Below are 13,764 nucleotides of genomic sequence, written 5' to 3'. Positions count from 1 at the left end.
GTGGCTTTTCTCTAGATTCACCAAGAAGCCGTGTTCCTGCAAGGTGTGGATGGTAGTCCGTACGTCTCTCACCGCCTGTAGATGAGTCCTTGAGTGAATGATGTCATCTAGGTAACATTCCAGACGGATGGGACGAGTGCGCAGATGAGCCGCCACAGCTGCAAGGAGCTTGGTAAAGGCTCTGGGGGCAGACGAGAGTCCGAATGGAAGAGCCCTGTACTGATAGTGCCGTCCGTTGTAGTACAGCCGCAGGAACTTCCTGTGGGACTGGTGGATGGGCACATGCAGATACGCCTCCTTGAGGTCAATGGACGTAAGTAGATCGCCTCGCCTTATGCAGTCTAGGATGGATTGGAGGGACTGCATCTTGAAACGCTTGTAGTGAGTTTTTAAAACTGAACCTAAGGAGGCAAAGGAGGCGTGACCAGGGGAAAAATCAACTCAGTCCTTGAGCAGATAGGCTGTGTTAACCCATCCTTGGACTCTCCAAGCAGAGCACTGGAGAATTGTTTAGACACGAGTCACAGCAAATCACCATGCAATGGAGTTGGTGGTACGATTAAATGTTTGGCTGCTCGAGCCAGTCTCCAGTGACCATGAACTGACCAAATACTGATGCCGACAGATCAGTTCAACTTTTGCGACAGAAACATTCACGGAATTAAATATATATATGTTCCGAAGGAAGAAAACGAAGAAAGCAGGATGATGCAAGAAGATGGAAAGTTAGCAGCACAATAGGTAGCACAAGAGATCATCACCAGTTTGTGCCAGTTGATTCAAATTCAATTTCTGTCAGCAAAGTTTCAAATGACACAATTAACTTTGTGGCCAAAATGTTCAATACCGTTGATCTGAATTTAAAATTGGCTGACATATTTCCCGGTTGTTATGTTGCCTGCATTTATGACAAAAAATGCTGGGCAGACAGGTTGACAGTATCAATTCCCAGAAGCGACGCTAAAGAACGTGTCACATAAATTCAATAATAAGTGATCGTTGGAATGAGCGTTGGTCCTTACCTGAACGCTGATTTTCAGTGACGTAAGGTGGGAGGGGCTACAGCAGGGTTTGTTACAGCCTGATTGGTCAAAAGACTGAGGGATTTTTCTTTAAGTCTCCTCCTTTCCCTCCTGGCTCCCAGTTCCCGATGTCGAAAGGAAAAGCTGATAGCAATATGTAAGGAATATCCACAACAGCAAAAAAGAAGACAACCAAGATAGAACTTATAACCGCTCAAGACCCTCCCCGAACCCCGGAGTCTCCATCTAGGGCGGGAATGTAGCCCCTCCCACCTTATGTCACTGAAAATCAGCGTTCAGGTAAGGACCAACGCTCATTTTCCAGTGACTCAGGTGGGAGGGGCTACAGCAGGGACATACCAAAGCTACGTCCCTGGGAGGGTAGAACGCACCGGGGGAGGGGGGGTCGCTACCTGTTGGAACACCCTGCGGCCAAAGGCCACGTCCCCCGAGGCGAAGTGATCCAGCCGGTAGTGGCGTACGAAGGGAGAGGGAGAGGCCCAGGTGGCCGCCCTGCAAATATCCTCCACTGGAGCCCTGGTAGCCCAGGCGGCGGTGGTAGCCGCGCTCCGTGTGGAGTGAGCCATGATGCCCTGAGGTGGGGGTAGGTGCCCCGCCTGGTAGGCTTCCTGGATGGCTTGCTGAACCCATCTACCGATGGTGGATGAGGAAACCCTCGCCCCCAGGGATCTGGACATGAAGGACACAAATAGTGCTTCCAAACACCTGAAGGAGGCGGTGCGTCGGAGGTAAATCCGAAGGGCCCGGCGTACGTCCAATCTATGCCAAATGACTTCCCTCTCATGGGTAAGAGAAGGGCAGAAATTTGGTAGAACAACTTCCTGTGACCTATGGAAAAGGGAATTAACCTTCGGGAGGAAGGCAAGGTCCAACCTTAGGACCACCCTGTCCCGATGAAACTGACACAAGTCCTCCTTGGATGACAATGCACCCAATTCGGAGATGCGGCGGGCAGACGTAATTGCGACCAGAAACACCACCTTCAGGGTGAGGAAACGAAGGTGGACCGTCCTGAGCGGCTCAAAGGGAGCCTCCGTTAAGGCTCTGAGAACTAGCGCTAAATCCCAAGTGGGAAACCTATGTACAGGGGGAGGGCACAGGTTGGCGGCACCCTGGAGGAATCGCTTAACTAAAGGAGACTGAGTCAACGACCAAGGACCCTCCCCAGGTAGAATAGAGGCCAAGGCCGCTGTCTGCCGTTTCAGGGTATTGTGAGATAGGCCGCGATCCAACCCGTGTTGAAGGAACTCTAGGACTTGGGCAACCGAGGCTGAGGATGGATCTATAAGAAGTTCCCCACACCAGGACGCGAAGGCCGACCACGTGGCATTGTAAATGTGCATGGTGGACGGACGCCTGGATGCTTCAATGGTGGAAATGACCCTGGCCGAAAGGTTAGCTCCCCTCAGGAGGCGCCGCTCAATAGCCAGGCGGTCAGCTGGAGCCACTGGGGCTCCGGATGCCTCAAGACCCCCTGGTATAGGCCGACCTCCCCCTGGGGGAGCCTCCAATGGGGGGCTACAGACAGTTGGATTAAGTCCGCAAACCAAGGACGCCTCGGCCAAAAGGGGGCTATCAGGATCACCAGGGCCCCCTCTAGAACTATTTTCCTCAAGGTGCCCTGAATCAATGGAATAGGAGGAAAGGTGTAAAGGAGGCCGGGAGGCCACGGACTTCGGAGAGCATCTGACCCCTCCGCGTTGAAGGCGAGAAAGCGGGAGAAGCAGCGGGTTAATTGCATGTTGCTCGGGCTGGCAAACATGTCCACTAGAGGCTCGCCAAATCTGAGACATATTCTGTGGAACATCTGCGGATCTAGTTGCCACTCGCCGTGGTCCACTGTCGTGCGGCTCAGCCAGTCTGCTTGATGGTTTGCCACCCCCGAGATGTGATCTGACAGGATGGAAGCCAGATTCTTCTCCGCCCAATATCCCAACTTCCGAGCCTCCAACCACAAGCTTCTGGAGTGAGTCCCCCCCTCCCAGTTGATGTGGGCTTTCGCTGCCACATTGTCCGTGAGGAGGAGGACATGGTGTCTGGAGATTGAGTCCCGGAAGTGAAGCAGGGCCAGGCGGGCAGCCTTCAGCTCCAGCCAGTTGATGCTGTGGCGCAGGTCTGACTTGGTCCACCTCCCCTGCGCCAGGCTGGAGCCCGTCACTGCTCCCCAACCAAAGAGACTTGCGTTTGTCGTGATGGTGATGCGGTCCGGCTCCCAGAACTCCGCCCCTCGATTCAGGGACGGAGACAGCCACCACCTCAGGGACCATCGAAGATCCGGGGGAATTCGGATAGGGCGTGGAGAGTTGCTCAACTTCTTCCTCTGGAACGGGATTAGCGTCCATTGGAGAGTCCTGGAGTGCAACCTCGCCCATGGTATGATGCCTATGCACGAGACCATCTTGCCCAATAATTGTGCTAAGGTGAGGATGGAAGCGGACCGACTTGAGTAGACGCTTTTTGTGAGGCTCTGAAGGCTTTTGACGCGGTCCGGGGAGAGACGAACTAGGCCCGCTCTCGAATCTATCACTGTGCCAAGGTGCAGAATTGTTGTGGAAGGAGTGAGATGGCTCTTGGGAAAATTGATGGAGAATCCCAGAGACTGAAGCATCTGGATAGTGGTTTGCAGGTCTTGAACTGCTTGTGCGTGTGATTGGGTCAGAACTAACACATCGTCTAGGTAGCAATGGCGTCTCACCGGCCTTGACCGCAGGTGAGGCATTGCCGCCAGGACCTTGGTGAAGGTGCGAGGGGCGGATGCTAGGCCGAAGGGGAGAGCCCTGTACTGAAAGTGTCGTGCTTCGTGAGTGAAACGGAGAAATTTGCGATGGGAAGGCCGAATTGGTATGTGTAAGTAGGCCTCTGTGAGGTCTATGGACGCCATGAAGTCGCCCTGCCTGATTCCTAGGAGGATGGACTTTAGGGATGACATCTTGAAGCGTCTGTAAACTATGTATGAATTGAGACGCTTCAAGTCCAGGATGGCCCTCCATCCCCTGGAACTCTTCGGAACGACAAAGAGATTGGAGTATACACCCTGACCCCACTCCCCCGGAGGGACCGGTTCGACTGCCTGAATGTCCAGATGATGGACAGCTAGGTGCATCAGGCGTCGTCTCTCCGGATCTCTGGAGGCGGGGAAGGTTCTGAAAAGTGTCGGTGGTGGGGAGATGAACTCCAGCCGGAGTCCTTCTCTGACCGTCGCCCTGACCCAGGCATCGGACGTTATCTGGTCCCACCGGTCCGCAAATTGAGCTAGGCGACCTCCGATGGGAAGACTCGGGTTTGAGTCATTTCCCCCTGCGGAAGGGACGGCCGCCTCCCCCACGAAAAGGCCGTTTGGACTGACCTTGATACCTATTCCTGTCCTGGTAATAGGGTCGCTGGCTCTGCCTGTCGTACCTGTATGGGGTGTACCTCTGCTGTCTGGAATCCTGATCTGGAGGCCTATAGAAAGAATAAGGTCTACGAAAGGAAGAAGAACGGTTATCGGACTTTTTAGTGTTGGTGGAAAGGACCTTCTTCTTATCCTTGTTTTCCACAAGGATGGGATCCAAGGAGGCCCCGAAAAGATTAGGACCCGAAAAGGGAGCCGCTACCAGGCCCCACTTGGACTTATTGTCCATTTGCCAATTCCGGAGCCAGAGGAGTCTCCGGGCTGACACAGATGTGGACAGGGCTCTGGAAGAGAACTTAATAGAATCGAGGGTGGCGACTTCCGGTTCCGGCGGCTACGGCGACGGGCAAGCCTTTGCCCGCTCCCGCTCTCCCGGTGGGCTTCCCCCGCTTCTGGGGGGGCATAGGACGCCCTGGAGAGGCGTCCTGCCGAGGGAGCGGCTCACGGAGGGCCCTGGCATCGACGGCGGCTGGTGGGGGCTTCTCCGCTTCGCTCTAGGCACCGGGGAGCAGTATCGGAGGGCACGTGGGCGTCTCGCTCCATGCCGATCGGACAACATACTTTTGAAGGAAGCAGCGGCGGTATGGTGAGAGGCTTCCTTTCTTCACTCCCTTTCTTTTTGAATTGATGGACTTTTCAGCATTTTTAAAAGTTAAACTTTCGGATTCTTGCTGGAGGTGCAGCTAGAGGGAGGGGGATTCCCCCCCCCCTGGACAAGCGGCTTGAGAAGATTTTGCTTTCGCCCCCAGGGGAAGGAGGAGGGGGGAGAGCCAACTAATGATGCCTCACCCCTGTAAAAGTGACTTTCATTGGATTTAGTTCCAGAACTTATGGGTGAACTGAGAATTTTCTGAACTTTTAAAACCTTGTTATGCCTCTGAGCCCAAAGCTGGCAGGGCAAGATGGCACACTTCCGTTGTCTTCATGAACTGTGAAACCTGACTCCACCTTTAAAATTCAGGCTTCCGGTCTTTGTCTCCGTGTCACCCAGAAGAATCTCTTGTGGATTGCTATTTTCTGAACCCTCTGGAGAGAAAATTTTTCTCTATTGCTAGACTGACTAAAGAATCTCCCAGCTGCTTGGATCTTCTGCCTCCTGAACTCATCTGCCTGCTCTACCTCTTCAGCTGTCCAGTCTCTACACTGACTGATTCCTCTGCTTTATAAACTATGTCTCCAAAAAGACCACCACCTGGAAAACCTGGCTTTGCTACCTCTGCACTGACATCTGCAACATCCAGTCCTGCCACACAGTAAAAGATTACAGAACTGATGCAACCTAAGAGTACAGAGATGGATTTGCAACAAATGCTTCAGCAACTCATACAGGGCCAGGAAGAAATTAAGAAACAATTAAAGGAAATGAAGGAAGAAATTAAAGAGAATCAAGTTCAAATTTATAAGAACTCACAGAGACTGGACCTTGTGGAGGGTGGGGTGGCGGAGGCGAGGGGGGGGGGTAGAAGCTTTGCAGAAGGGTAACAAAGAACTTGATATCCAACAAATGAAAACAGAATTTGAGAGAATGTCCTTTTATCTTAGATTTCAAAATGTTATAGAAGCAGATGGGGAAAACATAAGGGACATCATGACTAATATCCTAGCCGAATATATACATAAAGATAAACAACAGATAGAATGGGAGATAGACCTGGTCTATAGAGTGAACTCAGCATATGCCAGAACACATAATGTACCCAGGGAGGTCCATATCAAATTTCTTAGGAAAAGCACAAGAGACATAATTCTGGGTGTACAAAGGGGGCAAGCATTGACATATCACGACAGGGAGATAACCATCTTGAAGCAGATCCCAAAAAAAATTAGGGAGAAAAGGAAAAATTATTCGCAATTGGCGAATAAATTATACCAGAAAGGGGTGTGGTTTAGATGGTTGATGCCTGAAGGGATGTTGATATTCTGGGAGGAGACAAGAATCAGAATCAATACACCCATAGAGGCTCAGGCCTTTATGGAAAAAAATAAAGCGAACCTAGAAAAAACAGAAGACTCTTCAAAGGTCACACAGGACACGGGAGGGGCCGGAGCTCTGCCAGCGGGGGGAGAAGGGGCAACACTAAGAAAGCTCAGATCACAAAAATGAATAAGAAAATCACATTGTTATAAACAGACCGAAAGTAATAATGAAATTATATCCAGACTATACATTATAATATATAAGCTGATTGAAAATTTTCTATAGAACTAATATGCTGATTTTATACGATTTTGTATTAATGTTTTATACATAGATGTATCTTATGAGTTTGGAGGGAGGGGGCGTCTGCCATACTTGCAACTGCCAAAATTTGTATACCATTCCACCTACCCTTTTCCTTATAAATGTTTTAAAAAAACCAATAAAATTTTCTGGGAAAAAAAAAAATAGAATCGAGGGTGGCATTTGCTGAAAATTGAGTGGCCGAGATAATTTTGGTGAGGTCTTGATGAAGACGCTCATCGTGGATAGGGATACGATCCTGCAACTGCCTGAGCCACATGACCGCCGTGCGGTTAAAGTAGGAGGCCGCAGCGGCCGCTTTGATGGCCCAGGCAGAAGCTGAAAATTTTTTACGGATAATTCTGACCTTTTGTCCTCCGGTTTCAATTTATCTGCCACATCACCCGTGACCACCGAGGAAGCATTGGCCAGAAGAGCCACCGGAGCATCCACTGTGGGAACCTGTAATGCTTGGGAAAAAGCATGTTCCATGTTATAATAACGCTTATCATTGGCGCCCAGGTTGGGGAGGGAGGAGGGCCTATTCCACTCATTTTGTACCACCTCCAAAAACAGGGGAGGGGCAGGAACCTCCTCCTTATCGGTATTAGGATTAATAAACATAGCTAAATTTGGATCCTTATGTTGAAAAACTGGAGGGGCCCCTGTTCCAATTTGTGTGGTTTTCTTGGCTTTGCGCAACATTGGCTTGAAGGCCGGGGGAGGAAAGAGGCCTGGAAAAACTGGGGCCTCAGGAGAGGCCGACTCCTCATCTTCTGAGAACCCCAGGTCTAGATGAGCAGGCTCCCCTAGGACCGAACCTTCACTGACTATTGAAGGGGAAGGAGGCCTGAGAGGGTCATGGGACCTGGCAGCAGGAGGAGAATATCCCCTACGAGTCTGAGAAAGAGAGGATCTACCTCGAGAGTTGTCCCTGTGGGCTAGGCCCGAGGAAATACCCTTGTAGATTGCTGCTGAGATCAATCTCTGGATATTAGGTGGTAAATGTTCTAAATCCTCAAGGTCCCTTTCAGAGGGACCAGGCAGGTCCTCAAGAGGAGCCAGTTGTGCAGGAGGCAGAAAATCTCTGGAACCCCCTTCCCCTGGGTCATCCACCCCTGCCCTATAACCTCTGGGTGAAATGAATCCCCAGCCAAGGGTTTCAGCCCCTCTTCTCCTTCTGTCTCCCCAGTCAGGCCTAGGAGAGAGGTGACCTCCCCCTCCCTAGGCCTGACTGGGGAGACAGAAGGAGAAGAGGGGCTGAAACCCTTGGCTGGGGATTCAGAGGCCTGAGATCTGGTTTCGAGAGGGGATCTGGAACGAGCGGGAGATTGAGGTCTTGATTGAGCACGCTTCTCCGCCCTGGCCACCTGTTTCTCAAGAGCTCTCTGATATCTGGATTCATCCCTGGCAGTCGCCCGGGAAGGCATTGCTCAGCCGTAGGTTTGGAGGCCGCTACTCTAGGCCTTAGCCTGCCCTGGGCCTCCTCCACCCCCTCTGCAAGGATAGGAACCTCCGGATTGGTGGAGGTCATGGTAACTCACGTGTCCTTTGCACTCTGCTCGATAATTTGCCTCTGCTTCGGCATGGTAGATCTTTGGATTAGGCCTCAGCCGCCCACGAGGACGCACCAAAATGGCCACCGTGCCTCGTGGGAGAATCAAAATGGCCGCCACGCCTCGTGGAGTGTAAAATGGCCGCCACGCCAAAAGGTCGAGTTCTTCGGTGCCGCTCCTTCAATGGCTCTGAGGGATTAGCCTCGCAACGAGCCGAGCGGTCACAGACCTTCCGCTGCCTTCCCCGTGCTTCTGGCGAAGTTACAGGCAGCTGAGATGATGATCCCTTTGAAAGTGGCTGGAAGGCGGCAACGATCGGCGAAACAAACAGCTGTGAGGTGCTAGCCGGCAAATGCTTGCGAAGGCACAGAAATTAGGCGCTGGCAAACAGGAGGCTTTTTTCTCCAGCCGTTAGCTGAGAAACGGGGCTGTGGCCGGAAAAGCCTCTTTGGAGCCACTCCCAATGGAGCCGAAGCCCTAGGGCGCTCCGAGGAGCGTGGGGGAAGCCTCCCCCGCCCTCGCGATAGAGCGTAGTCCACTCAGTTAAATAGATAAATTTAGAAGTCGAATTAAAACTGTTATTGTTTAGATAGCCAATTTAAGGTAAAGAGTAAATATATCAAGGAATACCTCTAACCAGGAGCCAAAGCTCTTGCTTGGACCAAAGACTGAGGGAACTGGGAGCCAGGAGGGAAAGGAGGAGACTTAAAGAAAAATCCCTCAGTCTTTGGACCAATCAGGCTGTAACAAACCCTGCTGTAGCCCCTCCCACCTGAGTCACTGGAAAATTTGGCAGTTCATATGAACAGTACAGACTTCAGCTTGGGAACCATATAAGATACCCAATTTAGGCTTGGGAATCTAGGATAAGCTGCCCAATTGTCGGCTTGGGAACCGGACAGATACGCACGCAAGGCTTTGGAACATTGAGGAAGAAACCAAACACAGGCTTGGGATACTGAACCAAAAAACCCACCCATGGCTGGTATTGCACGGCTATCGGGCGTGCCCCCTATGGTGATGGGGTTGCTGGCTCAAGTGCCTGAACTGGTAGCGACAATGTCACCATGGACCAACACAACATAATAGTAGTAATGATGTCCATATGAAACAAACAAGACAAAAAAATAATAGAATGCATGTGACGTTGGCATAGAAATTTTTCTCCAACAACACATTTGGGCAAAGTAGGATAGCTAGTTGACTCGTCAACATCCATTTCACATATTATGGAAATTCACAATAATATAAAGTGTATTACTGCAAAATCTGAAACATAGAAGTTATATAAGGTTCTAATGTTATGACAGAAATATGACAACTACACTTGTACAGTTCAGAATCCTATAGCCGCAACATGCTAGGCACATGAGCTTTTGCAGGAAGCAACTTTGTTCGTTCTGATCGGTTTAAAGTATGAAGCGCCGTTTTGACTATGCTCCGTGTGGCCTTGCAAAGCTAATTGCAGTGTTTCAAGGGAGATAAAGGTGGGTGCTTATCAGCCTCATCCAGAGTCAGACATCAGTGAGGAAGAGGAACAGGGGGAACCTGTTCCCAGTGCGCGCATGTGCAAAGCTGCCAGAAGGCAAGCACAGTTAAGATAAAAGGGGTGACTTGTCAGTAAGGCTTGGAGATGATTGGCCCCTCCCATAAGACATAAAGGAGGAGCAAAGGCATGTGAGCCTTTGCAGGAAGCAACTTGGTTCGTTCTGGTTGGGAGATAAAGGTGGGTGCTTATCAGCCTTATCCCAAAAGACTTTGGCAGACTTCTGTCGGACTCTTAACAAACTATTTGTGACTCATTACCAGCTGTGAATGAACATAATTCAAAGTCCTTGAAATAAAATGATTTGGAGCAGTAACATTTATTGCTCCAAATCTCCCCAAATGCTCCCACATTACTGGCAAGTCCCAGAACAGAGTGATAACAAACCCCCACACAAACCTCAAGCAGCCTCTGGCTGCAATTAGTCCAGCCCAGTGCTTTCTGCACCAAGGCTGCACGGCAATAAATCCCAATGTATTTGGCAAATCAAGGAGTTCAAAAGATACAGGTAATTAGTCTAGAATGCCAAAAGGAATGCAAGGACTCTTGGCAAGTTCAAACGTCGGCACACAACACTTCAGGAACTCAGTGTTTGTTCCCGACAAATGCCCCTCCCCAGTGCCTCCTTAAGTCTCATTCCCCAGGTGTGCCTGGTGAAGATGGGCGGGGCACTCTCCTCCAGAGTAGCCTGCTCAGTATGCGCTGATCATGCCTTCTCTGCACTCTCCGAGCCCTTGGATCAGAAGGGGGTGAGTGGTCCTTGCTCCTTGTCTGAGCTGTCTCTCATGTTCATCCTGCCTCTGCTCCTCCCTGCCTGCAGGTCTTAATAATTCTGAAAAGCCTTGCCTGGACTGACTCTGCCCTTCCCCCGTTTCCTCTATGGCCAACGGAGCTGCCCTCTCAATCACTGTCAGTTCTTGTTCCAGCTCATCTTCACACGCAGATTCAGACTCCGACGGGGGCATGGCATAAGAGTACAATGGTAAAATGGAAGTTTACATTTCCTGCATTATTTGTTTTATCAGAATGGTAATGACATCTCACCTCAGTCAACTGTCCTGCACCAAAAAACTTAACAGTACACATCCTCAGGAAGGATTTTTTAATATGCTGTTTTCCAAACTGATCTAACTAGAATTGTTCCAGGAGCAAAGATAGAATGGATATAATCCATGGTTGTCAAACTAGATCATGTCATGTGATTTATCGTGACGTATTGTGACTTTTTTGCCTCTGCAGAGCTGGGGTAGGCATGGCCTGCATGTGACGCATCAGGCCTGTGGGCTGCCAGTTTGACAGGCCTGAATTATATAATCCCTCCATGATTTTGCAGAAATGTATGTTTTGTACAAGATAGCAGCCTTCTCAAGTACATCAAATTCAATGCAGCTCACCATAATGTACAGTCCACGACAGGCTGAAGTAATTATATATAAAATAGATGATGCAATCTACTACAGGGGCAAGATGTGCAGAACAATGCAACTGTCTCCAGTTTTGTAATTAAATCAAACACAGAAATTTATCAATCAGAAATAATCCTACAAGCTTACAGCTCATCACATTCAAGAATTAGATTCTATTCTGCATCAAAGAAAATATATACAAGATCTGATACACAACTAATCTATATATTTTATATTCATCTAGCTTCATTGAAAAAAGTAATAAACTAATACAATGAAAAAGAAATCAAAGAGCTAAAAGTGCAAAAAGAAAATAGAAAAATATATAAAGTAGATTCCAATTTTCTTGTTATAAATTTATATATTTATAAATTTACCTCTTACTATATGGTTACAACAAACATTTCTGAAATCTATCAAAACCATAAATAAGCTCATTTTTTTGTTTCATGTAAGAAGTCTATAAGGGGTTTTCAGCCAGCAATAAATGTAGATATAGTCTTTGATCAAAGTCAATTTAACCATCTCAGCAAGTTCCATAATTTTCAACAGTTCCTCCATTGTGGGTAATGCTGAATCTTTCCATCTTTGTGCATCAATGTATATATTTTCTTTAACTGTCAGATGCATGTAAAATCATACTCCAAAAAATGGAAATTGTGCCTTTAAATTTAGTTACGGTATGTAGAAACCAAAGAAAAGACCATGTGATCACAAAAAGTGTTCTAATAAAAAAAATCGGCTATCTACATAAAATCAAAGTCCTACTCACCACAATATTACTAGCAAGCTGCATTTAAAACTTGCCAACTAAATTTCATGTCCCCAATCTCATGTTGCTGATACAGTTCACAATACGCTCGCTGGTGAAGCATAAAGTTAAAGCCCACAGGCAGCCTCCATCGGAAATATACTGATTTCCTTACCCAATTGCCTAAGAAATTTGGCCGAGTACGCCGCAGCGAGGATTTCAACTGCGCTGCACAATTTTTACTGAATGAATAAATGAAAACTATTTTAGGCCTCTTGGTCCAACAGCAGATCGCATTCAAGTCGTAAAACTTAAACAAGACTGTCTCGGGTGTTTTGGCACAGAATTACAAGACGATTTTAAGAGTAAAATACCTATCACCATCGTGGCGTTTGTTGGCCTTCCCACCTTTTACGCTCAAAAGCAACTCCAGGTCATCTCTTCCACATGCCACCTCTCCCCTCCACTCCCCCGTTTGTACCATCGCACAGAGATCCGTATCTCCCCAAACTCTTTTGCATTGTACAACTCTTATTTGGTAGCGGTCTCCCATCTTCTCAAGGGCCACACAGGCAGCTCTCTTATTAACCTGCCCGCCCACACCTCGGTTTAACTGCGGCCGCTTGATCGTCCTTCGCCGCATGGAGCAGCGCCGGGATCCGTTTCAGGCGTCCCAAACTCTTACCATGGGTCGAACTCGTGTATGATGTTCTCAAAGCGGATAACGGCGAAGAGCCTGGAACTGAAACCAGCCAGGCAGGCCAGGAAAAGGATCGTGAAGGAGAGCAACGATTGCCAGCCCGCCGGCTGCGACAGGCCCCCTCCTCCCGCTGCGGCCCCGGGGCCAGTAGCCGCCAATGAGCCTCGGCTGTTGGCCAGAGCTTGGAAATTTGAAGATGACGAGACGGCGGCGCTGGATTTGTGCTTCTGGTCGGTGACTGAATGTTCCGCCATGTTGTCCCCCGAGCTTCTCGTTGTTTCTCCGCCTAACGTGCAGCGGCGGAACAGACTCCGTCCCGTTCCCTCAACGCGCTTCGTGAAAGGGGAAACGGCTATAGTAGCTGTTTTTTCCGCGCCCCTTTCACTGGCGAGGGAAGCCCTTCCCTGCCACCTCTCCTCGAGCGAACCAGGAACTATCGCCCCTTGCAGCAGGCGCCGCCAACATCCCAATGCGGCACCAAAGAACGAGCGCGAGATTGGAGAAGCGCACGCAAGAGAAAGATTTGGGTGGTGGGGCGGGCTGCGGGGGAGAGTAAGTAGTGGAAGCGGACCTTCGAACTGAAGATGGTGAAAGTAACTTCCGTGTGAAAATAAATTCGTTCGGGATGGCTTTCGAAGTAGGTTAAGGAAAATGAAGTGGTAGGAGAAATAAAGCGCGGAACCGTAGACAGCCGTTGAACAGCGCGTGAGATAACGAGACGGGAAAGAGCTAAAATGGCTAATCTAGGTACGCAACACGAGCGACCACTGAGACGGATGTGGGCGGAGCCAACGAGACTTCTTCCGTTTACATCAAGAACTATTAACCTGTCAGGAGCGAAAGGGACTTCAAAAGGACAAAGCGATAGCCAATCAGGATCGAGAACCATAGGGCAAGGCTACAGAGAGGCTGTTAATTTATCAGTTTTTACCAATGAGAAAATGATAAGTTTAATCGTTTGATTGGCTGAGACGGCAACCGGTGATGGGAGTAAAAATTGTTTTTTATCTGTCACGTGAGACAAATTGACTCCAATCACTGCAGTACTGTATGTTATGTTAAAACAGGAAATTCGAGAACTAATCTATTGCGTTTGCATTCGTAGCTAGGAAGCGCGAGGTATATTGTGGCTTTTAGTTTCTAGAAA

The 13,764-nt window shown here is 49.1% G+C and overlaps 1 protein-coding gene across 4 annotated transcripts in view; it reads right to left on the bottom strand.

Annotated features, from left to right (window-relative positions):
* Positions 1 to 13,561, bottom strand: part of LOC309400792 (dolichyl-diphosphooligosaccharide--protein glycosyltransferase subunit STT3B) — a 238,717-nt gene extending 225,156 nt beyond the window's left edge. The window contains exon 1 of one of the 4 annotated variants that reach the window (XM_081969460.1): positions 12,603 to 13,561. In XM_081969460.1, the coding sequence (XP_081825586.1) occupies positions 12,603 to 12,871 (269 nt within the window). In that variant the 5' untranslated portion in view covers positions 12,872 to 13,561. The remainder of the gene's footprint in view (positions 1 to 12,602) is intronic. The other 3 variants (XM_081969459.1, XM_081969461.1, XM_081969462.1) reach the window with 3 other exon arrangements.
* Positions 13,562 to 13,764: the final 203 nt, after the last annotated feature.

This window comes from Natrix helvetica, assembly GCF_964273705.1.
Source record: "Natrix helvetica genome assembly, chromosome: W".
Lineage (NCBI taxonomy): Eukaryota > Metazoa > Chordata > Lepidosauria > Squamata > Natricidae > Natrix > Natrix helvetica.
Note: the sequence above shows the minus strand (reverse complement) of the source record. Positions and strands in the feature narration are given on the sequence as shown.